Source organism: Actinia tenebrosa, unplaced genomic scaffold, assembly GCF_029948245.1.
Source record: "Actinia tenebrosa isolate PJP-AT-01 unplaced genomic scaffold, QUT_ActTen_1.0 PGA_scaffold7__59_contigs__length_16204524, whole genome shotgun sequence".
NCBI lineage: Eukaryota > Metazoa > Cnidaria > Anthozoa > Actiniaria > Actiniidae > Actinia > Actinia tenebrosa.
The window spans coordinates 9295081-9321785 of NW_028292584.1; the positions used below are offsets into that span (position 1 = coordinate 9295081).

Genomic DNA, 26705 nt, shown 5'->3' on the forward strand with positions numbered 1-26705 from the left:
GACTTTAAGAAAGCTTTCGATTCTATATGGCATGAAGGATTATTACTTAGATTATTACAATACAATATTAATGGTAATTTCTACAACTTAATCAAAGATTTATATTCTAAGTCATCGTGCTTCGTAAAGATAGGCTCAAAGCGAACTAAGTCTTTTCAGTATTCACGGGGCGTACGACAAGGGTGTATCCTTAGTCCCTTGTTATTTAACCTATTTTTAAATGAGCTCTCAATGTCATTAGAAAATAGTAATAACACCGATTTTTATATTCTTCCAAATGGTCAAAAACTCACCTCCCTTTTATATGCTGACGATCTTGTTCTTTTATCAAAATCGCAAGTTGGTTTACAGAACTGTGTTAATCTTGTTAATAATTTTTGCACGAAATGGAAAATGTCAGTAAACGAAAAAAAAATCAAAAATAATGATCTTCTGTAAAAAAGAAACGGACAGGATAAAACAATCACATTTCATTTTAAATAGTAACAGCCTAGAAATTGTTAAGGAATTTACGTATTTAGGCGTTCGAATAAGTTCTACTGGTAATTTTTCCTGTCACCAAACTAAATCAAAAGAAAAAGCTCTACATGCATTTTATAAAATCACAAATAAAATTGATTTTAGGCGTTTGAAACCAAAATTAGCTTGTAAAATATTTGATTCACTAATTAGACCAATCTTAACTTATGCATGCGAGATTTGGAGTGTATATCAAAAGCACGACTTTGAAAAATGGGACAAAATTCCGATTGAAAAAGTTCAACTACGTTTTTGTAAATATTATCTTGGTGTAAGTAATAAGGCTTCGAATATTGCTTCACGTGCTGAACTTGGACGTTTTCCTTTGATAACATTTATTGATAAACTTTCTTTAAAATACTTTAATCATCTTTTATGTTTACCTGATAATTCTCTATCAAAACAAGCTTTACTTATTTCCAAGTCTTTACATGCAGAAAATAAATCTTGCTATTATACAAACCTTTTACAAATGTTATCTTTTTATAACATAGAAAATGAACTTACAGATGTCATCTCTAATTCTAATTTGGAGAAGTATTATGTAAAAATGCAGGAACTTTACTTCAATCATTGGAAAAAACTCGTAAACAATTCAAGAAAATTATGCTTTTAGAAAACATTTAAGGAATTTTATGAATATGAACACTTATCTGGATAAAATTCAAAATTTTGAGCAAAGAAGGCAGTTCACCAAATTTAGAATTAGTAATCATAAATTAGCTATCGAAACAGGCAGATACAACAACCAAAATATATCAAACGATCAACGTATCTGTCTATTCTGTACGAACAATGAAGTTGAAACAGAAATACATACGTTGTGTAACTGTCCTCTTTATGATCAAATTCGCCGACGATTTTTTGATATGATAGAACCTGAAATATCTGTTGACAATTTTAAAGATCTTAACATAATTCGTAACTTAATGATCTCTACCAATGACAAGGTTATTTTTTATTTTTCTAAGTTTATATACAAATGCTTCATTCTTAGGAATGAATCATAATAATTGATGTAATGTATTAATGATTACTTTTGATAAATTTATCTTTGATTATTATTACCATTCAATTAAGATTTTAGTATATTTGTAATACTCATACCTTTTTTTTTTTTTTAAATATGTTACTTTACATATAGATATATATAGATATAGATATATAGATATTTTTCTTATTACAATGTGTTTGTAAAATATAACAAAAGAAAATCCCTGTTAATGTTCAATGCTTTAGCAATACCTGTAAATTGTAGGTCATGCCAATAAAGCTATTTCAAACCTCAAACCTCTCCTCTCCTCTCCTCTCCTCCCTTCCCCTCTCCTCTCCTCTCCTCCCTTCCCCTCTCCTCTCGTCTCCTCCCTTCCCCTCCCTTCCCCTCCCTTCCCCTCCCTTCCCCTCCCTTTTTACTCTCTTTCCCTTTCATTTCCGGTGGTTGCATTCCAGGATTTGATATCATTATTCGGTTTTCTTTGGTTAATAACAAAAGAAATAGCTGTGGCCATATACCTGTTGCTTGACCTCTGAAAAAGCCAGCAAAGAAAATATCTTTCGTTCAATAGACCCTTTTAGATTGAGCGTAATGTTTTCCCATTTTAGACCACGTATTATTGCTTTCAGAATAAGATTCTTTGTTTGAGATGACGCATATTCGTGTGTCTTCTCATGCACAATCGTTAAACAAAGAAATGATACTCTAGGGAATGACACATATCCTTGAGAAAAAAATCTTTGTTTGAGTCAAATCCATATTCATGTGTCTTCTCGTACGCAATCGTTAAACAAATTAATGATGCTCTAGGGAATGACACAAGGTCTGGAATGGGAAAACATTACACCTAACAAGTCTCCATTTGACTACCATCGTGCTATGAATATACCTTGCAATATTTAGGATAAAATCTGCCAGTGCATCGTCATCGTTCTGTATCCGAGTCCCTGTGTGAGTATGTCCACTATTAAAATGCTGATAGAGCAACAAAGGGACTGCTTTTTCGTCGTGCTGTATTTCCTGGATCATGGTTTTAAGGTACTTCAGAAAATAACTGTTGTAGAACTGACCGTTGAGGCACACCTGTGATGGCCGATCGTAGTGGTTGGTGTAGCCGTATTGGTTTATAACCTCGCAACTGAAGTGTGTTATCCCAATGTGATCCAGGTTGTGTTCCTTGACGGTATCTTTGAAGATTTTAAACCTGTAAAACATAGGAGACCGAACGTTTATAGAGTGGCTCATGTTGACATAAATTGAACGGTTTGAACAGGAATAGGCAATGTGCATTAAATAATCACATGACTGTTACTGGGTGGCAATAAAATTCGGGCCTCCTTTTTAATTTTTTTTTTTTTTTTTTTTTTTTTTTTTCTGGATTAATGTTATAACCAAAGCCTTTTCAAAGAACTTTTTTTCCCTCATAAAATACCTTCGATTGCAAGATACGAACAATTTTAAAGTTTGTTTACCATCCAGCAGAGCCCTTCCAAGGCAACATTGGCTGGAATTGATTTGTTAGCAAAGTGATATATCAGCAGGTGACTGTTTGTTGCAAATGGCCTATTGAAATTGTTTCTCGCAGTTGGTCTTCACTTAGCCACCAATATACATCCTCCAATACCCTCATACCCCAAACTGATACACTACACCTTACTACTCTTCTGCTGATTGACAACTGAATCGCCCTCATTCACTTACATACCACTGCATATTCTTCAGACAACACCAATCATCTATTGATCAATGACCAACTTCTCTTTATCCCCACCCTTCCAGTACTGCTGGTGCCCCCACTACCTCTCCCCCCCCCCCCCCCCCCCCCCCCCCCCACCTTACCTTTTCTCATTTATTTCACCATTGGTTCTTATCAGGTTATTGAGCATGATCCCCCACGAGTCATGCCAGCAAAGATCTTCCTGGAACATTGTCTGGTAGCCGTATTTCTTGAACTCGTTGCTCAAAACATGTATTCCAAGAGGCTCAAGTGAAACGCTGGCACTGGAGAAATCCTCGTTCCCTGAAGCAAAACAGATTGAAGTTCGAATTCAAGAAAGTAAACGAGCCTTAATGCGACAAAAAATGCTTTGAGATGGAAATTAGAAAGCAATTTGATTCCATAACATCCCAGTTCAAAATTCTATTGCTCAAGGTTATTCATGTGTTCCAGTGAAGGTCCCTGGAATGTCAAAGTGTATGTATTGTTGAAGATGTGCATTCTTCATTTTACCGTTGATATTTGTGAATAATTAGACAGAAATGGGGCTGAATAAATGAGCCTGTAATCAAGGCACACATAGATATTTCAGGAAATTTAAAAAGGTCTGTTGAAGACATAGAAAACGTGCGGGTTCCTCTGTGCAGTTATAAAGCACGCGGGGGTGGGCAAAACAAGAGAGAAGTGTTAGGAATTCTCGACACTTCTCTAGTGTTCTGCCAATCCCCAAGTGCCTTATAACTGCACACAGCACAGCAAGCAAGTTTTTTTTATTTCTTTAATAAAATACAAATTTCAACAACCGTTATTTTGGATAGGAATGACGCAACTGAAAGTGCGCGCGCGTGCTGTGTGCTCTTATATAGCACGCGCTCCCAACCAATCAGAACGCGAGATTTATAACTCAGTTATCTTATAATAACAATTAAACAAGTAGGGAAATTAACATGTTACATGAACACTACCCAGGCCTGGGCTGAATGTTACCAATACGGATTTGGCCTAAAATTCGTGGTACTCCACAAGGATCAATGATCCCGCCTCACCTTCAAGTGCACCTAACCCGTGATACAATACTTTCAGTATTGATTCTAAATAAAGTAAATAGTTGAATGGTGAAATATTTCTTCATTTGAATGTTGCGTCTTTAAGTTATGAAGGTTTATACTTCCAATATGTTACTGACTGTGACGTCACCCCAGGCTTAATTAAATATACAAATTTTGACTGGTTCATACGAACAGTTTTTAAAAAGAATAACTATTATACTCAAGGTTTCCACAATGTTTATTGTAAATCTGATGTCTCATAATGGCTAGCGTTTGGTATTAGAAATTAAAACAAATACACTCAAAAGCCTGGGTTGACGACATTCAGCAATGTAATGGAAGTATAAACCTTCATAACTTAAAGACGCAACATTCAAATGAAGAAATATTTCACCATTCAACTATTCACATTATGTAGAATCAATACTGAAAGTATTATTGTATCGGGGGTTAGGTGCACTTTAAAAATTTCAAACAATCTTACCTTGTACAATTCCAGAAAACAGAGGTCGAATGTTGTCAAATGTATGCATGCTGAGACTCTGGAACAATTCGTAGTCCAACACAGTAGCATTTATAGACTGATCGTAGATTACCTTACGCATCGCCTTCACTGATTCTCTCATTACCCGAAAAAAATGAGGACGAGATACACAATCCAAGACAATTATATTGACGTTCAATTTCTTTTGTTCGTCAACAGTTTTGTTTCTTTTAATTTTTGGCGGGAAAATAAGCGCTTGTAATATTGGGCCGCATTTGATGAACGAGAAAGTATGATTTTGACTCATTTTTCTTTGCACGAATTCGTTAACTTTGGATGCGTCGAAGGGTGTAATCCGTTGCCATTTTATAATAATTCCGATATTTTCATCAATGGCGGCTATACTGACTTCCTTTCCCTTACATATGGATGCATCACATCTTAGTTTGTAGCCTTTACTTTCGACTCTGACGAACGAACAAATGTCTGGGTAATGATCTTGCTGGCATTTTCTGGATCCAAGGTTTTCGCCTGGGCTTCCAAAATAGCTTGCTGCATTCTCGCAGTCCCTCTTGCTCGAGCTGGCAATGAGAAGTAAATATATCAGATATTGCTTTAAGATTTTTCACTGCGGGTATTTGGACCTAACTGGACGTAACTGATAAAATTGGCCGAGTCCTCACTGCATTGTATTGTTGATGCCAATACAATGCTAGATATAACTGTGCTCAAGGTCTTGAATATACGCTTTTTTCCTATCCGGAACGACTACAAGACGGTAAATAACTTATTTATTCTTTTCCTGTATTTTCTTTACTTGTTTTTGTAATCGTTTTGTTTTGTTGTTTAGCGGCAAAGGATACCGGACCGCGAGCGCGGGCAGATGCTGACAAAATACCGCCCGCTCAAACAGCCAATCAGAACACACGATGTTTTAGGATACCGGACAGGAAAAAAATAAAACATATATATTGATCTCTAAGCAATAATCTTTTCATTAGTTATTTTTTGCATTAGATAGATACGATATGTTTACGACTATTTCAATGAAAAGGTTGTAGGAGCTAAAGGAGATCATTTATTATAGGTGATCGAAGACCGAAAGGAATTATGGACGTACACTTAAACACGACCAATCGAGGTGTTTGGAATGGCCTCGTTGAAGATGAACAACACTATTTTAAGGATTAGCCATCCGTTTTGTTAATTCCAGACCACGTGTCACTATATTGAAAATATATAAAAAATTGAAAATTCTTTGTTTGAGTTCATCCATATTTATGTATATTCTCATGTGCAACCTTTAAACAAAGAAATATTACTCTAGGGAATGACATATGGTAATGAGAATAAGATTCTTTGTTTGAGTTGTATCCATATTCATGTGTCTTCTCATGTGTTACCGTTAAACAAAGAAATGATACTCTAGGGAATGACATATGGTCATGAGAATAAGATTCTCCTGAGTTGTATCCATAGTCATGTGTCTTTTCATGTGCAACCGTTAAACAAAGAAATGATGCTCTAGGGAATGACACGTGGTCTGAAATGGAAAACATTGGATTAGATCTAATGGATCAAGTTGGCATTTCAGTGTATTGTTGGACAGTCACTATATTAGTGGACGATATAGCTGTCATGTCACCCGTAACAATGACCTCTAATACCGCCTATCTCCTTTAGCTCAGATGTTTCTTTGAAAGTTGTATATTACTTACATATGTGTTTTACAGCTCACATTGACTTCGTTATTATTTCCTTTAATATTCTTTAACGGGGCTTTTCGCAGTCGAGTGTAGGGACAAGGTAGTAGACTTGGATATGTCCCATTAGGATTGTTATGCAAGAAATCGTCAGTTAAAAACGAAACATCTACAAGGACAAGGTTTCTAGGAGACTGCTTATCGGATTGAATATCTGAAAAAGATAAAAAGAAAGAACAAAGATGATGTTACATGAGGCAGTTTATAGGGCTTTACAATAACAGCCGGTGATTGGACTATGTCCTCTCCCAGAATTGGAACTCGTAGGCTCGAATCTTTGCCATAACGGTCATTTCGACCAGTAATGTTGAGCCAGAAACGACGTATGTCCAAGCTAAGACTAATTTGGCCAGTCATATCATGACCGGCTACTGATCAGCCGTTACTTTAGCCCTTGTTTTCCTTGCAGCTTATCTTCGCAATTGCTGGCTTTCACTTCACCTCTTTTCATGTCTCGTGCGGAATGTTCATCAGCTGAATCGCAACTTTTCAATAGGATTCTTTCTGGCTGACATCACATGGTGGTCAGTGTTTGACCACCATTCGGAGCAGATAATGACATTCAAAGACTTTTATCAGCTGAGTGAAAGCCAGTAACATTGTCGAAACATTACCTAGTGTACCAAAACCGTCTCATAATTTTGTGGAAGCAACCGTTGTGAGAAGTAGCTAGAACTGAGTTACAACTACGACACAATGTTTATGGAGGACAGAACGATACATTTGAATTATTATGACAAGGGCCATAACCAGGGGGGAGCACAGGGTGCACGTGCAACCCCCACCACCATAAACTCTTAAGGTCCGCTCATCTATCTCCATTTGCTTTAAAATAGGTGTATTTCACGGGTTTTTGAAAACCACTTTGACTATGTGAAAAACATGAAAGTTGGTAAAAAACGGCTACTAAAAACCGATCAATGGTCCGATTTTATTTGATGTACACCCTCCCTGTAAAAAATCTGGTTACGGCCCTGATAACAGTGCAATTCTATAGTTGTGTCCTCCATATTGAACAGGTCTGGGAAGCAGAAACTCATAAGGGGATTGAAACGTGTAACAGCCATACATTTCTTTTGTAAAATGCTCTATAATATTCAACAGTTTCTTGACAAATTTCTTTCCAGTAAATCACGTTCTCTTGCTTCAACTCTCAAAACTAAATTAAAGGCAAATATCCCAAATGTTTAATCGAAAGATTCAGTGATCTCCTCTGAAAGTCATGAAATTCAGCGAGAAATTTGACATGTGAGAGAAGCGGCCATCTTGAAACCAAACTCATAATTCCAAATATTGTATCACAAATCCTTGTGTTGTCGTGTCACGCGTTTCAACTCCATTATAGACCAAATGCAAAAATCGCACCGATGTGAGGCTTAAGTTGTGAACAAAGGGATCTGGCGTGATTCAAAGCAATCTGGCGTGATTCAAAAGTCACGAATCACACCAGACCCCTTTGATCGCAACTTAAGCCTCACATCGGTGCAATTTTTGCATCTGGTCTATAAGTTTCTGGATTCTAAGTCTTCAGAAGCCAAATGGGAGGATGTTTAAATCCTTTCTTCTCCCTACCCCGCAACATTTCCCTGGGCATGTAGCCTACACCACTCGAATAAGAAGCAAGTATACTCACATGTCACAAAATTTCGGAAAACAGATGTCCCTTTCATGGAAGTACTAGCCCTAAGAAAAACAATAAAAATAGTTCCTGTACCAATGAGGAACAGGAAGGCGTTCTAGACAAAAAGAAATAAGACGTTTGTCATGATAGTTATATATTTATTATAATATCATCATGATTATCAGCAGCAGTAAGGCGGACTCGCGGCCACCCCCAGGAATTACATGGGTATTCCCCGCGCTCACGTACGTGCGTCGGCCGCGGGTATTACCCGTAAGGTCGTTCTGGGTATTACCTGCGTAATTCGATTCGAAAAGCTCTCTACGGGTTTTACTGGTGCCTCACATTACTAAGTTAAAATATTACCCCTAATGGAGGACAAAATATCGTTAAGTATACGATGAGTGGTAAGCTTATTTGTCCAAGATGTAGCAAGAGCTTCACAAAGTGTGGTCTGATTTCCCATCTACGCAGGAAGGATCCCTGTGAGATTGTGACGACTTGTACGACAACGCGCGAGGAATACGTAAAGGAGTTGACAAGAAAGACCGCGGTTCCCAAACCTGCTTTTAGACGTCGTCCTATGAAATATTGGATGCGTCCGCGTAGGGTCGTAAACGAAGGTTAAAATATTTCCTAGATATAGATGGACAACATCGCGCTGCATTCAAAACAAAACTGTACGCAAGCTGCGAACCCAGGTATTGGATCGTTTGGACGCCGACTTCGCCTTCACGACATTCACAGAAGGAGACACAGAAGAAATCATGGATGAAGAAAGAGCCGAAAAGATAATAGACCTGATGCCTGAAGGTAACTACCGTTTACAGTTAACGTTTATAAAGTATTACGACGGCGACTGGGTAATAGAAAGAGGCCGTAACCCTATTTGGGCGTCTGGTAAGCAGAACCTGTTTGTCTTAAATAAGCAAACGCGCCCCGGAGCGCTGGTAGGCATCGACGCGCTGTTCTACGAGGTTGCTTACCCTGTTACGGTAGTTATCTACGGTGCGTATGAGATCAAAGAGCCAGACGTTAGGAAACTCAAGCCAATGCGACATCCCGGCAACTGCGTCGGGAAACTGGTAAGGGAATTCTTTGAAGATTCCGCCCGCGGAGGTAAGTTAACTCCGAAAAGAAAAGAAGCCATCAGGAAATGGGAAAACGCCACCTACAAAGCTGGGGCTACGATAGACAACATAAAGAAATTAGAAACCCTCTTAGAAAGGCGCATACACGTGAAAGACATCACAGACGGGTACATTTACCCTGGGACACATAAATACGGCGGCAGAGGTGCTCCTATAGTCATCTACCAGCATAACGGACACGCTTGGCGAGAACTTCGATTCCCGCGAAAGAAAGAAACCAAGGTCTACGAAACCTCCCCGTTGGTGAACTTGATTCATGAGAACTCAATATGGTTAATGGATTCGGAAGGAAGCCAGTTTATGACCCAAGACGGCACTTTGTATCGCCCGGAAATCGAACACCAGCGCATCCAAAGCGCCTGTGAAACCCTTGGGGAAGACTTCTCAGACGAGGTCCTCAGCTCTCGTAGTTTGGACTTCTTAGCCGCAAAAAGAAGGAATGGGTGGAAACCGACCCCCAAAGAATTCAAAGACATAGCCAAAGCCTGCGTAGAACACGGCCACGGCGGTCTTTGGAACATGGAGTACGACGAGGAAGAATACGTGTCCTTAGACATGAAGCACTGCTATCCTGCGTCATTTAAAGGCCTGGGAGATTGTAAGGAATATTACGACCGCTACGGCCATCCAGATTCACAGTTCTTTCGTATGTCCTTAGACGGCAGCTACGACGCGCCAGCTACGGGGTTCGTCAGATTAACGTCTTGGAAGTTGGCTAAAGACTTGCACCCCATAATTTACGCATGGTACGGGAAGCATCTACAAGAGAAAGAATGGATACCAGTGCCATTGTTAAAGTTCTTTGAAGAGCGTAAGCTCCTGAAATACACAGCGCATGAAGCCATACTTTGCCATAGCGCCTACACGAAGTGGCTCCCAGAGCACAACCCAACCGCCCGAATAGTCATAGGAAAGTTCACGCAAGGTGCTAAGGAGGGCGAGAAACACATGCAAAGACGCCTAATAACGGACGAAGGCGAACTAAGCTTCCTCATAAAACGTGCCCACGATCAAGGAACAATGGTGTCTGTAGAGAAATGGGATTACCTCGTAGATGATGAGCTGCATAAATGGAATGCGCTGTGTTATTACCAGGACCATCGACCGCAGTATTACCATTTGCGTGCCAGCATGTTAGCCTACGCGCACATTAACCTTCTCGCAATGCTCTTGCGGTTTGACAAAGAAGACATTCCACGCGTAGCCACGGATTCCCTATACGTGAAACCGCACGTATTGGAAAAGATGAAGGAATTCTACACTGCCGATGAACTCGCAGAAAGTGGACAATGGCGCGTTAAAGATGAGGAGATAAGAGCCTGGAGGGCACGTGTAGAATATCACGGAGAACACACCCGCGGTTCCATTACGCCGACGGAAGAGCCACTGCCCTCAGTTGCGGACCCTATTTCCTACCAACGCTTCTCTTACCTTTACGGTACGGGAGGTAGCGGTAAGACGACGCGTGTGTTAGAACTCTTTCCTAAGATAAAGGTGCACATCGCTTGGAAAGAGAACTCTGCGAAATGGGCCACGACGCGCAAACTTACCACAGCTTCTTTCGCTGGAATGGCCAAAAGTGGGTGCCGGAAGCCATCCACGACATACCTTCCGTGATACTTTGGGACGAAATCTGTACGGTGCCCTTAGAAATCCTGCAGGAGTTCGTAGACTTCCTCCGCGGAAAGTGCCAAGTCGTATTTGCCGGGGATCCATGTCAACCACCTCCTATAGCCGGAGAAATGCCCCATGAATGGTTAAAAGAAATGGTAGACTATCATGAAGAAATTAACACAGACTACCGTAGCAAGGATCAAGTGAGGAAATTAAAGGCAGAATTAAGGGGCCTTAGCGACGCCGAACAATCTAAGGTGTTACGAAAAAGAATGCGAGCGAAGTCGTATGAAGACTTCCTGTATTCTTGGCATCCTAAGGATCTGGTGCTAAGTAGTAAGCGCGCAGCACAGTCGCGCATACAAAAAGATCTACTGAGAATACCCCAGGAGCGGTTCCCTAGTCATTTGGTGCCCGTTTGTTATAAGCCGCGTGACACTCGCATGCAAAGAAGAGATGTCTTAGTACCCGGTACCGACATCCAACTGCACAACGCAGTTACCCACGATAAAGCCTGGGTACCCATAGAAAAGGTGGAAAAATTAACCTCCCATCCAGACTGGCGCTTAGGTTACTGCATGACGGTCCACAGCGCGCAGGGGCTTACCATAAAGGAAACCTTATTGATCATAGACCAGCGGCTGTGTTGGAGCAACCTTATCTACACCGCCGTAAGCCGCGTGGAGTACGCCAAACAGTTAAAAAGAGCCTGGGGTCCGCAATTGCGCTACGATAAAACGCCAGAGGACGTAGCCAAAGAGAACATTGCTAGGAAACTCCTTCGCTACAAGCGGCACGACGAAGAAAAAAATATGACGTTCGACCTATGCGTGGACGACGTCTATAAGAAAGGGGCGCAGGTGTGCCAAATGTAACATACCTCTACTATGGAGGTTTGACCCAAATGACGATCAGCAGTTCTCCGTGGATCGTATGAATAATAAGCGCGGCCATTGCAGAGGCAACGTAAGGTTGACATGCCTAGAATGCAATCGGGCGCGTGGAGCAGCACTACTCTGAGTCTTTGGGGACTATGAGCAGCTCTTCCTTGACGAATCCGCGACTTGGGCCATTTAGGTAATACAACACGGGTTGCCCTTCCTTGGTGACGGACTTCGAAATCTCATACGTTTCCAGAGACCAGTTAGGATCCGTGGCTCTCTTACTGCCACCTTCGAGTTCCCCCGGCTGATAGAGATATCTGACCGCTATGTCGCGGGGTAGCTTTTTTTCCTTCAGTCCGACCGCCCTTGAGCTTCTGACGTAGGACTTGTGTTCCACGTGTTTCTTCTTCATAGCATCTCTGGGTTTTATTCCCGTAGCCCTGGCCGCCTCGTTATTTAAAGCCGCGACGACCTGGGGGAGCCTCTGAGTCCATTCCCTGTTGCGTTTGGAGGGATCTTCCAGCTCTTTCCAATACTGGTATCCAAAGAGACGCTCGGCCAAGGTCTTATTGAATCTTTCGACGATGCTCTGACCCCTGGTACTCTGCTTCGGCTCTCCTAATCTTAGTGTCGTGGTCTTTCAGGGTCTTAGTAACCACGCCCATGAACTCTGTCCCCGCATCCACTTGCAGCAGCTTGGGCCATTTCAAGACGCGCTTATAAATCCTACCTAGGGCTTCTGCGACTTCCCCAGAATCCTTGCTGGTTATGGGTTCGGCGTCCGTATATCTGCTTGCGATATCGACTACGGTCAAAGCGTATCTATAGGTCTTTTTTCTCACCTTGTCGTGCGGTAAGAAAAGCAAATCCGCCTGATGAACTTCATTGGGGGCATTTACGGTAAAGCTGGGCCTGGGAATGTACTTAGGCACGGGAAGATAAACCTGCCAGAGGGTTTGTTTTTTTAACCAATTCTTAGCCGTCTCTTCTGATACCCTGGCCGCGGCTGCAAGTTTCTTGATGGCCGACGTTCCTCTCCAATAGCCTTTGGGTCCATAGTAAATCCTCTTGAGTTTGTCCTCAGTTCGACCCATTATATGAATTCCAAAACGAGATTGATCTTTCGCCCGTTGAAGTCTACCGTCTCTCCGTCCACTTTAATGGTGATGTTTATGCTTTCTACCAAATTAGACAAGTCATAGCTTCAAAGAAATGGGAGTGTATTCTACCAGGTCAAATGGATTACCTTTAGGCAGAAACTTGGACATAAGAGAAGACTTTTCTCCATTGTCGTAACTATTGACCAAGTCGCAATAGACTTCATAAGAGGATGCGACATTCCATTTCACGGGTATGGCTGTGTTGGTAATTGTCTTGCCCGAGGCACATAATAAAGATCCCAATGGGTCAAACTTTCCAAAAGTTACTGAATAGTTTGGCATATTATGTTTGAGGGTCATTTCGTGTGGCAATCCCGTGGTGAGAGTATAACCGCGCTTGGCGAGCTCCTTAGCAAGGGTGATTGGCGTGTAATGTCCATCGGGTAGCATTTCACCTTGATATTTGCCAGGCGCCTTAAGTACGGTGACCAAGGCATTGACTAAATTATACCAAGAATTGTACAAAGAACAACTAACCAGCCGAACCTTATGGGCTTTGATGGGGGGATTCAGATAAGTGGTAAAGTCATTCTTGTCGCTTTCCAAAAAGACGATCATATATTTCAGGAAACACAGTTTCCTTTGCTTGCTGAATCAGACTAAGTACGCCAAAGCTACGCCTCCGGCCAGCCCTGCGACTCCTACAAATACCAGCTCATTGTCTTTTTGTTTCTTAGAAGGCTGGTAGTAATTCTTAAACTGGGGCTTTCTCATTCTAAAGTCGGGGTGTGCTTGCGCATAGAGCTTAAAGGCGTAGTCTGTGTTTTCAAAGTTCTTGTCTGCCTGCATTTTGTCTTGGTAGTTCTTGTCCAACCAATCCCTGTAAGCTTGTCTTTTTTCATTCCAAGCTGCCACGTCCCTTTGATACTTTTCCAGCGCTAAGTCGTGTCTCTTCCTCTCAGCGGCTAATCCTCCGCTTTTGTCGCCTCTAACTAATCTATCCAAATACTGACCACCATAATTAGCTCCAGTGAATGCTAAAGCTGCGATGACTCCACCTGCGATCAAACTAGCCATTTATATACCAGGCAATAAATTGCCTTCTAGAAGTGAGCTACGCTCACTGAGGGATGTACTTTTCCTTCCGTAGGTAATCCTTTACCATGATAGCCCCGCCAACGGCAGCGGTCATCTTAGCAAAATTAGCGAAGCTCTTGCTTGGGTCTTCAGTAAAGTCTTCTTTGAGCACTTTCTTACCTACCCAACCAATACCCGCAACAATGGAAGTAATAATGGCTGCCTCTTCAACAGTTTTCAATAACGCGGTTGACATTATATTACAAAGCGAGAAGGTTATTACGCATGAAAATGACCTTGCTATTACTCCATTACGGGTATTTTGCTTCTAGGCTCCTGCGTCACATGCACGGGTTCTACTTTTGGCTTCGTAGCCCGCCATTGTAAGTAGAGGCTGCCTGCTGCTATAGCAACTCCCAACGCGCTGATGACGTACCCAGGATTAATAAAGGATTCCTCTTCTTTTTCCTCCACCTTTTCCTCCTTCTTTGCTTTGTTCTTCCTGTTCATCTCTGCGAGCTTCTTTCCGGCAGCGACTCTGCCTGGAGATTTAGCCTTGGTAATCTTTTGCTCCTCTTGGGGCTGCTCTACCTTTGACTCTGGTTCACTCATTTATATCTAAGGACTTGAAGGACTTGACAAGTAACTTAAGGATGACTTGACCAAGTACTTAAGGATGACTTGGGAATGACTTGACCAAGTACTTAAGGATGACCTGACCAAGTACTTAAGGATGACTTAACTAGGTACTTAATCAGGTACCTCAGCAAGTGCCGCCTGGAAGACCTTTTCGACTTCTCTATCCTTCTTGAAGTCCTTCCAAGACGTTGTAAGTTCCTTCAAGTCGACGTGCTGAGCTACGTGAAGTGCCGCAGAGGCAACTGCCATTAATTTACCGCACTTCAAAGACAACCACCCACAGGTTATCTTAAGTTCTTGGGCGATGACATAGTCCTCACTTATGTCCTTCCGCAGTTGCTCCACGTCGTCTATGGGCAGCGCAAGTCCGAGAAGCTTGGTGGCAAGTCGAATAGCGGAGTCTGCCACGGCGTCCGTGGTCTTACTTGCAAGGGCGGCCTCGTACCTCTTATGGAACTTCTTAACTTCCTCGTCGGACAACTTATTAACCTGCTCATGGGTAAGTTCCTTGCCTATCATTTCCTTGCACTTCCCAGAAGACACAAGGATGTTAAGTTGTTCCTTAAGGTTACTTTCATCTAACTGTGTGGGGGCGTCATCTATCAACTGCTCAATCTCCATATACATTAGGAGTTAAAGATCGCAGATCTTTATGGAATACGGAAACCTCAACGAGAAGATCATCTTGGAATGTTGGTGTGTTTTTAGATGCCGCATGTATTCGTGTAACTGTTCCTTGGATATCTCACCGCCGTAGTCGCTTAAGATGGTTTCCAGGTCTGACTTACTTGGAGTATAAAATACGACCAGGGAGCCTATGTTTTCCCTAAAAGGCTTAGAGACACTGGTAAGCTGCTGCGAGAGCAACCAAACGCTAATGTTGTCATGCCTGCCGCTAAAGGCAAGCTTCTCTAATTCGGAGGTGCGTCTTTTTACGTCGTCCCCACAGGCAATGTCATCCAATATGAGGAGTGTCTGTGTATCTTTAGGAAATTGTTTGTGCCAGAACTTAAGATGGCTGGATAACTCGTTGGGGTCTAAAATATCTACAAAGAAGTCGTCATCTTTCGCGCCCACGCCCGTCCAGGTGCGGTTATTCACGTAGGTGGGGCATAATAGCACGATATAGTCGAAACGGTATCTAAAGGGTCCTAATAGCTGCTCTACCACGAATTGGGTCTTTCCGCAGCCGGTGGGTCCTACTATCAGAGCGTTACAAGGCATGTGATCTGGGTTCATAATATACTAGGATTTCTAACTGAAATCCACTAGCGAAAACCGTAAGGTTTTCTGATATATATATGGAGCCTACGGAAGCAGTGCAGAGAATCGTTAACGACGTTAAAGATAAGAGAGACACCATCGAAATGCAAAGGGAGGAGATCAATCGATTAAAAGAGCGCGTGCAGGAGTTGTACGATGAAATGTGTGGTCTGAAGCGCGCGGAAAGGTTTGGTGCGCTGTTAACGATGGCCTCATGGGCTAAGGAGTCCGTTAAAGACTTTATGAAGTATCCCATATGAGGCTTATTAAATTCTTATTATATATGGAGTGCGTGCGATGTAATAAGGAGTTCAGCTCTAAGCAAATGCTCGAATATCACGTCGAAAAGAAGGTCTGCAGAAAGTCGCGGGAGAAGCGCTGTGAACACTGCGATCGTCTGTTCAGCAGCAAGCAGATGTTAAAGTACCACGTGGATAACAGAGTTTGCCTGAAGAACATCTGTGAGCGCTGCGAGGAAAGCGTAGATAGCGACTGGCATCAGTTCCGCTGCTCTACGGGCTATGATCTTATCGCTGTGGCCTGTGAGGAACACGGCGACGTTGCTGCGCGTTGTTGTCCAAATGAGACTATTATCCGTTTGATACGTCGTAAGAAAGAGATTGACGACCGCTTTGCATGGTTCGACCGCGTTGAAGGTGTGCGTTGGGAAGACAGAGAATACTGGGAGGCGGATTGTCCAAAGTGTGGGTGTAACAGAAGCGAGCAACATATCTGGCAATGTTTGTACGTGAGCGCAGAGTGCCCCAAAACGTTTCAAGAATACGTCGATCGCCTTGAAATGGCGCGTGCAAAGAAAAGAGAGGAGATTAAGAAAACCTCAGGGTAGGCCCATACATGGGTTTAGCGAATCCAGGAAACTATTTTGAGATATCCTTTATTATTATTTATTTATTATTAATAAGAATAAATAATAACAAGACATTCCTTAAAATAGTTTCCACGGCATTTAATAAGATCTTAATAAGAATAAGGTCATCCTTAAAATATATGATAGCCTACGCAGCAGCATTCTTGGAGGGTTCCTAATAACCCTTTCAATATATGGACTGTATTACATGCGAACCCCCTGCTGACTGCGTTAAAAAAGAGTCGCCGACCCTCATTGTCGACGACTCTACCTTAGACGCACTTACCCGCATAGGACCGAAGGAAGGATGCACTTTGCGACGTCAAAGGCCCAGCGGCCATCCTTCTTACCATACGACCTCAGATGCGTAAACTCCTGTCCTTCGATGACGTAACGGACGCGATCTGGCGCCCACAGGCTGTACGTGACATCCTTATGCGCCAACAACAACCGTAGCCTGTCTTCAAAGGCTACATAATTTTTTATTTCGTAGGTAACACCCTCCTTTAAGTCTCTCCAGTGTATCTGCCTTACCGCGTTAAACGCCATATATTCTATGAAATATCTTTAAGTGCGTCTTTAAAGTGTCTGTGTTCCTAAAGCGCTTACAGCACCACCTACAAGGTAGACGAATTCCTCGCGCATACTCCGTGATGCTCCTGCAGATGTCGTCGTAGTCGTTGCTTATCAGCACCTTAAATCCATTTTCCTCGTAGCCGTTTAAAAGGCGGCGCTGATCTTCGGAAAGTACCCCGTTGCCTTTCGGAGTCTTTAACTCGATGCAGAATCCACGGTAATGTTCATGGGCGTTCAAAATAAGCAGATCAGGCTGGCCGCGTTGGTAGCCCTTCTGCCAGCACTTTATACGCTTGCCGTCGCTGTCCTGCAGTTCTCCTAGGCCGGGTGCTATGAGCATTTGTGGGTAAAAGCGGCGGATGTAATTTACCACCTTCTTATGTAGGTCGAATTAATTCTCTATTTTGAATATCAATTTGTTGGGGCCGTCAAAGCGCCGCTCTATCTCATACTTACCGGTCTTCCTTAATGCTGGCAAGACTTCCTCAAAGACCCAATCCTGAAACTCCACGGCCTTTGGCAGCCTGGAGCTAAATATCAATTGATACAAGCCAGGCTCGGTTATAAACACGGAATGTGGCTGTTCATTAAGGGCGCGGTGGTTTGTGAACCCCCTTACTTCATCCAACCTTTTCTCGTATTTATCAGAAACGTGATCCCTAATTGCATCTCTTGTGCGTTCATATCCTAACGCGGTTGCCACTTCCTTCGCCTTAAAGTACAAAGTTTCGCCTTGCACTATGCATTGCAGTTTGGTATCGTTGTTTTGGAATACGCGTAGCATCGTATATATACAATATTTTTTATCAAAAATATCCTAGACACTAGGATGAGTGAGCACGAATCAATATGCAACGCTCTTTAGTTGATTCATTTCCACAGACAGCTGAGCGTCTGAAACTACAAAGACGTAGCAGTTTATCTTATCGCTGTCGCCCGCGGAGGCATTCTTGGTGCGCTTGATCTCCAATGTTATACCATCCTGCGTATTTACTAGGCGTAAACCCTGGCCATGTAGGTCTTCATCGTTCGTCGTGCGCATGTCAATCCACAGCGCATACTTATCATTAAAGAATTCCTCAGGGCTAATTTGGTCGCCAAACTTACGCATTGCCTCCCTGTACACGTCTGCGGGCTTTATCCCCTGGGAGTAGACCTTGTTGGGAACGCCGTTGACATTTACCCCCCCCCCCCCCCCCCCCGTTAGTAATGTTGGGGTTGTGAAAGGCTTCTGAGTCGCGCTTGCCGGCCTCATAGGGCTTAGCAAACACCAACATCAACCCCGTGAGACTTCTTCGGGGGAGGTTAATGCTTTGGTTGATAACCTCGTCCGTCTTGTCCAAGAAGCTGAACGTCTTGTACATCACCACGTGGTCGTAAAGGAATGCCTTGCCGGAGCTGTATTCCATGCCGGCGCTACGGGCCAGCTCTTCGCTGTACACGGTCTCATACTGCAGCTCTAAGTTGGTAATGGAGTATGGAGTTGTTGTGGTAAGTGCAGTGCTTAGCCCACCAATGATGTTATTAGCATCTGCTAAGGTTACTTCAAACTGTAACTCGGATAACTGCCTGGGGTAGTACGCACCGTGATTTGCTGATTACTTCAAAGTCTAATGGTATGACATACTTACTACCATAGGCGGTCTTTATTCGCTTTGCGTCTGCTACTGCGGTTTCCCCACTGCCGTCAGTAGGTTGCGTTTTTCGTAGGTGTGCGGACCTTACGTAGAATGACACTACCAATTCCTTGTTCTATCCTTTGCGCGCGGTCAAATGCTGTTAACCATAGATCCTTATAGGTGGTATACAGATCGTACCTATTTAAGTCCAGCAAGGATTCCCCAGCAAACTTGATTCTCATCTTAGAAACAGTGTTGCGGCCCACGTTGTTAACGATAATCCTATCATCCGCAGTGCTGGGCTGCACTGCTAGGTCAAACCTTAAAGCCAAGTTACCAGGAACTAAGACTAGGTTATCCGTTAGGCGGGGCACGCCTACGTACAAGGTTTCTCCTGGTTTTGCGCTGCTGGGGGTAAAGGTAACCCGGTGAAAGGTGCGTTCTGCCTTTAGTCCGCCAACCTGCTTAGGTAATACGTTGGGGTTTACCTTTGAGCTTATCATATATAATGGAAGTAGAAGGAACGGATTTTGACCCCCTTACCGAAGAAGGTCAAGTTGATATTAACGACGAAGAATTTGATGAATGGACTAAAAACGCGGAAACTAAGCCCCTAATGTACGACATGGCCTTGGCAAGCAAGTATGGCAGTAGGTGGAGAAGCTTCAAGGCAGCCTTGAATCGCATGTGGCAATCAAAGAACCGCGGCCCCGTCCCTGAGTACTTGGAACTTCGAAACATAGACAAAGCAACCACTCGGGAAACCGTAGAGTGGGCAACGCAAGAGCTAAGGCAGCGTTATCCCCATCTCGAGGCCGACGACATAAGGCTCACAGAACGCGGAAACAGAGTCCTCATAAGCGTTAAAAACATGAGATATCCCAACGATAACCGTTGGACCAAACCACAACATCTCTTTGATGATAGTGGCTTAGTCAGGGCTCACGTGGCAAGATTAAAAGGCTTCAAAGAGGCTACCAGGAGTGACTTAGAAAATTTGGAAACCTTGAATGAAAAAATTGCGTTAGAAAAACGCGCCGAGGAACTACGAGAAACGTTGGAAGAAAGGGAAGCAGAATACATGAGACAAAACCAACTACTCCTTGATGCTCAAAAGAGAGAACTTGACGACAAGAATCAGCGAATGATAGAAATGAGAGAACAAAGAGACAATGCCCTACGCGATAGGGACCAAGCCCAAAAGGCCTTCAATCTTGCCCTGCAAGACCTGGATATGAGCAAGGAAGAAGCCAAAAACTTGCATATCACCTATAGCCGGCTCTTTGGAGGAACGGCGGCAGTTGGTTGCCGAAATCAACACCAAAGAAGAGCAAATCAGGCAAATGAGCCAGGCTATTGAAGACCTGGAGGGGCAAATAGAGCGGCAGCGAGAAGTAGTTGCGGACCAAGCTCGTCCCGAAGAGGAAAGGGAGGCTGCTCAAAAGGAAGTAGAAACCCTTCAGGTAGGCCTTGCGGAATTACAGGCACAAAAGGAAAACTTGGAAAAGGAGTTGGGCCTTACCACCAAGGAAAAAGTAAAAAGAGCTCTCATGAAGTATGGTCTTCCGCTGGCATTTGCGGTCGCTATTTCAAGCGTAGTAGGAGTTATCTTGTCCGCGCTTAAGGCTACAGGCGCAGGCGTGAAAAAACTGGGTTCTGGTTTGACGGACTTGGGAAAAAAGATGGCAGCCGGCTTGCCTGGGCTGCTTGGTAGCGTTCTTAGCCTGGCACTTAGGGCCGGCGGAGAACTGCTGAAGTTTGTAGGGAATAACATCGGAATATTAGTAGTAGCTATTGGGGTGGTCCTCCTGAAGAAGATGAAGACTTAATCTTATCCTTGTGTTTTGCTGGGGGCTTATCGTCGTCAGGCACCCGAGGCGTCCTAGACTTGGGATAAGTAAAGATAGTATTCGCGCCTCCTTGATAATTTGGTACTAAAGGTAAGACGCTCATGGTGCTAATAAATTTATGATTCCAAACCCTATTTGGTATGCTACCGTTTGGCGTCATGGTGGTATTTATTAGGGCAAAGCCTTTTTTGTTGGAATTACCTGGGTGGGCGTCGCTGGGACGAACTTGAAGCTTCGCATATTGACAATTGACTATCATATGAAAAGTAACCGGCGACTGGTTTTCCGCACTTATATGCACAGCCTCAAATGTAAAGTGCGACGGGTGCCTGTTATTTATCTTTTTCCTATATGGTAATAGTGGGGCGTTGGTCTCATCTACAATCCTAAGCCCAAGATTACAGTTATTCCATAGGTTAACGCCAATGGTACACATAACCAATCCTAGACCCCCAACCTTTACCCACATTCCGGTATCGCGCCACTTATCCTCATAGCATCCTTTCTCCTCCAAGTAATGAAGAAACCAGTCCTCTTTTGTGTGCGGGTTCATATATTTCAGGGAATAAATTCCCTTCTAGAGACTTATTACCGTAAGAGTGCTGATGGTTGCGTGGTTATAAGCGTAGTCTCTTTGGTCCTCTATGCTATTTAACGTGGCCTTCCCCGTATCATCTACGCGCATTTGCAGCTTTACTTTCCCATGGCAATCAGCAACCATGTGAAAAGTCCAAACGGAATGATTTTCAAGGCTGGCTGGGTTTGGCTCTACGGAAAAATGCGTGGGCTCCCTGTTGTTTGTCTTATTTCTCATAGGCTGCAGTATGCCATTGTCATCCAGGAACCTGAAGCCGACGTTGGCATGGCTGCTCGTACCAATGCAAATACTACAAAGGATTAACTTCTTCCCAGAGTAGTTCAGATCCACGGACATCCCCGTGACATCAACCCAAGATGCCTGGTTGTATTTTTTCTCGCCTGTGTAAGTCGTGTAAACGCAATCTACTCCAGCTACGTAGGGGTTGTTCATCGCCATATATAATAGCTCAGACCAATGCTTGCAGCTGTTAAGCCGGCTTTTAGTAAATTATGGTCATATTCCTCAGGTATCGTAGGCAGGACCTTCTTCTTGATTACGTTCTTTGGTTTCCCTGCAGGATTCTCTACGTGCTCCTTCTTTGGCTTCTCCACGAAATGGGGAATGTTTCTAAGAGTGTCAGAGTTCACGTCATTCACCCCAAATTTCATGTCTTTGGTAGCTCGTTGAAGTTTGTTGTTGTAACCCACGACGGAATCGGCGTTAATAACCAAATTACTTGGCATTAACCAACAACCAGGACTCAAGGCATAATCCAGTCTAACCTTTGATTGCTGCACCGCAAGTTGATACCTTTGAACTGACTTAGAGATCTCATTCTCGATAACAGCGCTTTCGAAGAGGACAAGGAATACTTGTTGCGTTTCCTGCGACGCACCACTGGCATCTACGATGGGGCTGCGAGTGCTAACCTGTGCTCCTAGAATGCAGTAAACAAAGGCTTCGATGCTGCGGTTAATCCTTGCTAGGTTTTTCAGTCCAATGCCCTTTGCGGCAAAGAAAGGCACCCAAGGATACTTCTCTTTGCTCTGAATGAAGTAGATTAGATTACCCTTTGTTCCACTACCTCCTAAGTCTGAGAATTCGTAGAAGCTAGGATATCCCATGCCCGGCGTTTCTATGCTAGCACCGACGTAGGAGGCATACGTATATGTTTCTCCTAAACCATGGGCGGCACCCTCTTTATTGCGAAAGTCGGGGTTGGTAAGCTTAAACTCATTCTTAAGGCGCTCCCATGCAACTTTATCGTATTTGTTATCCTTTGGGTTAAAGACAGTGTCACCAGGAAGCGGCGCTCCTAACTCAAACAATATCCTGCGAATAGTAAAAGCAACGTGGAATCTTAGGAAAGGAATATGGAACATGTCCACGGCTATGCCACATCCTTTAGTAGCAGCCCAGACAGCAAAGTTTAACTGCTGCGGCCAATACCGCATGTTGGGACCTGATAACCATTCTCTGGATTCTTTCCCTGAGGTATGTTTCATGGCAGTTTCTCTAAAGATGTCTCTGACCTTTGTCTTGAAAGTCGTAGGACCCACGGGAATCTCCAAAGAGGTAACCATCTTAGCAAAGTCTTCCGCATCTTTGTTGTCGTAAAATGGGTAATCCTCTGTTGTCGGTAATAAATTCTCCGGGAAATTAGGTTGCCTTTCTTTATGCTTAACGGTCGCCTTTGGCTCCAAGTCCGCATTACTGTACATTCTTTCGCCGTTGAAGTAAATCCCATCGGGTCTTCTTTCGAACTTAGTGGGGTCTGCATGTGGAAACATCTTCCTAAATGCTCTCCAGTTCCAGTAATTCCTGTTGTCATGATGTGGCTGCTCCTCAATATCATTCCCAAAAGCGTCGTACATTAGTATATATAATGGATGTTATACCATCAGCACCTCCACTTTATCCTGAACTTCCTAAGGATGCTGAAAACTTTCGTCTGAATAAAGCAAACTTAATACTGGCTTACTTGGAAGGGCAGACAAAACACTACGAAAAAGTCCGAAAAAAGTACGTCAGAGCCCGAAGTACGCTACATAAGATTGCGATAACTTCGGGGTCCATATCCGTTGTGTTAACGGGCTCCGGCGTTGCTACTTCGCTTACTGGACCGGGAATAATTGTTGGAGTTCCTTTGGCAAGCGTTGGGGCAGCCTGTGGTATTGTTTCGGCTGTTGCTACGGGCATTATGAAACAGTTGTCAAGCAAAATATCCAAGCATGACACGACAATGGCTCTGTCAAGGGCTAAAGTAAATACTATTACCGACCTTGTCTCAAAGGCTTTGCGTGACCGTAAAATAGATGATGTAGAATTTTCGCTTATTCTGGCCGAAGAAGACAAATACGAGAAACTAAAGACGGACATAAGGAACAAAAAAACAGTCGTAAAAGATCTTTCCGAGGAATCTCGCAAAAAGATCTACCAAGAAGCGAAAGAAGAGCTTCAAAGAAAACTCGCTCAGTAAACATCTGCTTTGAAAAGAGCGTGACAGGATTCTATTTACATATTGAACGACAGTCTAGAAATTATGCAGATTAAATATAATAATTTTCACATACGTAAGCGTCCTGTGTGTCTGGCGTTCGCTTGTGATCGTGGACTTTGGATCTGGGGAGGCCCAGAGTCCCGAGTTCAAGCCTCGCTGCAGACACATTTGGACCGGTTGCTGTGAGTGAAAAAAAAAAGCCTCCCCCACTTACAGCAACCGTTAAAAAAAGATAAAAAATGCAATTCAAGAAAAATATATGTGTGTAATAGAGGGCCTCTGGCGCGGGATGAAATAAGCCTCGTAAGCCCAAAATGTAAAAAAACCCCACTGGGGATAGCTTGGTGTTCTGCGCGATGCGTTCCCCAGTGGGGTTTCTGACAACGCCAGTTTTGCATTTTTATCTTCTTGGAATCCATCCTAACAGGGGGTGGTTGGGGTCTATTTTGTAAAATATTTCGTAAATTACGTCAGGGTAATAAGGAATATCCTTATCCAGCCGACAAAACATCCACTCGGCTTTTGTCATATCAGAAACCTCAGGAATAGACTTACCGGTAATTTCAGACAAAAGATAGGGAATGCCTTTGTAATATTTCCCTAGCTTTAATTTTTTCAATGTCTTCCGTAGACTTTGCGGGGTTGGCTCTTCTAAGTGGTCTATGATTTTCTTCTTTACTTCGTCGTCTAAATATACCGGTCGATAACCTTGGATATGACTCATCCAGTCCCTAAAGTATTTTATTCTTTTATAACGTGTTTTCTTACGACCTCCATTGGCTTAATATTGCTCTCTGGTAGCATTTCGTACGGCATTACGAATGTTCTTACCACACTCGTAACACTGCGCTGACGTGTCATCTTCTATTTGCATTTTCTTACCACAACAAACAAGCTTTCTTGGCGGTGGGGTAACAAACTTAGGTTTCAAGCACTTTACACAGAAGTCATAAACAAACTCTTTACATTCATGCATCGTATATAAGACAAATATTTTAACTTAGTAATGTGGGGCACCAGTAAAACCCGTAGAGAGCTTTTCGAATCGAATTACGCAGGTAATACCCAGAACGACCTTACGGGTAATACCCGCGGCCGACGCACGTACGTGAGCGCGGGGAATACCCATGTAATTCCGGGGGGTGGCCGCGAGTCCGCCTTACTGCTGCTTTATCACAACCACCACCATCATGATCATCATGATCATCACCCTTTTCATTTCATGATCATCATCATCAACAATAATCAAAATCATTATCATTATCAGAATCATCAACATTACCAACAATAGCATCAACATCAGCTATCATCATCATCACCATCATCAACAACAACATCATCATCATCAACAACAACATAAACATCATCATCATCTTCTTCTTCATCTTCATCATCAACAACATCAACATCATCATCAACAACATCAACAACATCATCATCATCAAAATCATCTTCTTCTTCATCTTCATCATCAACAACATCATCTTCAACATTATCATCATCAACATCAGCATCATCATCTTTTTCATCATCAACAATATCAACATCATCGTCATCACAATAATCACTATACTCAGCGGTCTTTCGCCACACGAGTATATAAACAGTGAGAAACCACGTTGTGTACCCAGTTGCTACGTATGTTCCTCTTCGGTAGCATGATTTTAACCTAGTTGGCTAAGCACAATCTACAAGGACAAGTTTCCGCCCGTACTCCCAGTAAATCCCATAGTTGCCCAGCAATACCAGGAAAACGCAGACCAAGACCCCCCATCACCAGTACAAGGAGAACTTATTGTGGTAATATTTCTGTTTTAATTAATTTGTCGGGTTTTTTCGATACTTGCCGAGTTTCGCTAATGTTCGTGGCAGGATTAGCTGTTTTATCAAGCTCAACTTTCCTTACGATGGCAGTAAATTTTTCTAATAGTAATGTTTGCTAGTCAGTTGTTGGTCATAACCTTATGCTATATTTTGGTTGCCACTCAAGTCACTTCTGGCCGTTCGTTTTAAAATATGTGCCAGTTGTGTTTGGTCATGAACTATTTGGCTCAGCGTTATTCATTGCTTTTTGTCAATGCTTGCTTTTTGGCCAGTTTTGTTTTATTCTGCTCTCCGTGGTTTAATTTTATTCAATATTTTGGTTTGTCATGAGATGTTTGGCTTAGCTTTATTCATGATCTTTGTGTTTTACGCATGCAGTCTTTTGCTATGCGTTTGGTGTGATTTCACGTGCACTTTGTTAAGCCGGCTTCGTTAAAAAATCTATTCAGAGCCGTGAGTGTTTTGTTTGTCATGAGATGTTTGGCTTAGCTTTATTCATGACCTTTGTGTTTTTACGCATGCAGTTTTTGCTATGAGTTTGTTGTTATTTCACGTGCACTTTGTTATGCTGGCTTCGTTAAAGTGCTTATAAGCCTTTACACAATATTTTCAGAATTGATTCTTTAGATAGTGAATAATTGATTGTGAAAATAATTCGTCATTTGAAAGTCGGGTCTTTGAGATACGAAGGTTTATATTTCCAATATGTTAATGACTATGACGTAACATAAGGGATTTGAGTTATTTTGTGGCAATTTTTAATATTGAACGCTGGACGTTTTTTGAAAATAAATTTGTGAGAACCTTTACGTGAGTCACGAGTAAAAGGGGGATGCTTTTAAAATACTGTATTCCAGAACGAGTGCAGTGCTGTATATTAAATGATCCCTTATGTTACGTCATAGTCATTAACATATTGGGAATATAAACCTTCGTATCTCAAAGACCCGACATTCAAATGACGAAATATTTTCACAATTAACTATCCACTATCTAAAGAATCAATTCTGAAA

The 26705-nt window shown here is 42.7% G+C and overlaps 1 protein-coding gene across 1 annotated transcript in view; it reads right to left on the bottom strand.

Annotated features, from left to right (window-relative positions):
• LOC116304219 (uncharacterized) overlaps window positions 1–26705 on the bottom strand; it is a 35011-nt gene that overhangs the window by 7024 nt on the left and 1282 nt on the right. The window contains exons 2-6 of the mRNA XM_089040081.1: window positions 8160–8262; window positions 6482–6680; window positions 4764–5344; window positions 3353–3533; window positions 2403–2717 (exon numbers count right to left, since the gene is read on the bottom strand). Of these exons, the coding sequence (XP_088896207.1) occupies window positions 2403–2717; window positions 3353–3533; window positions 4764–5344; window positions 6482–6680; window positions 8160–8262 (1379 nt within the window). The remainder of the gene's footprint in view (window positions 1–2402; window positions 2718–3352; window positions 3534–4763; window positions 5345–6481; window positions 6681–8159; window positions 8263–26705) is intronic.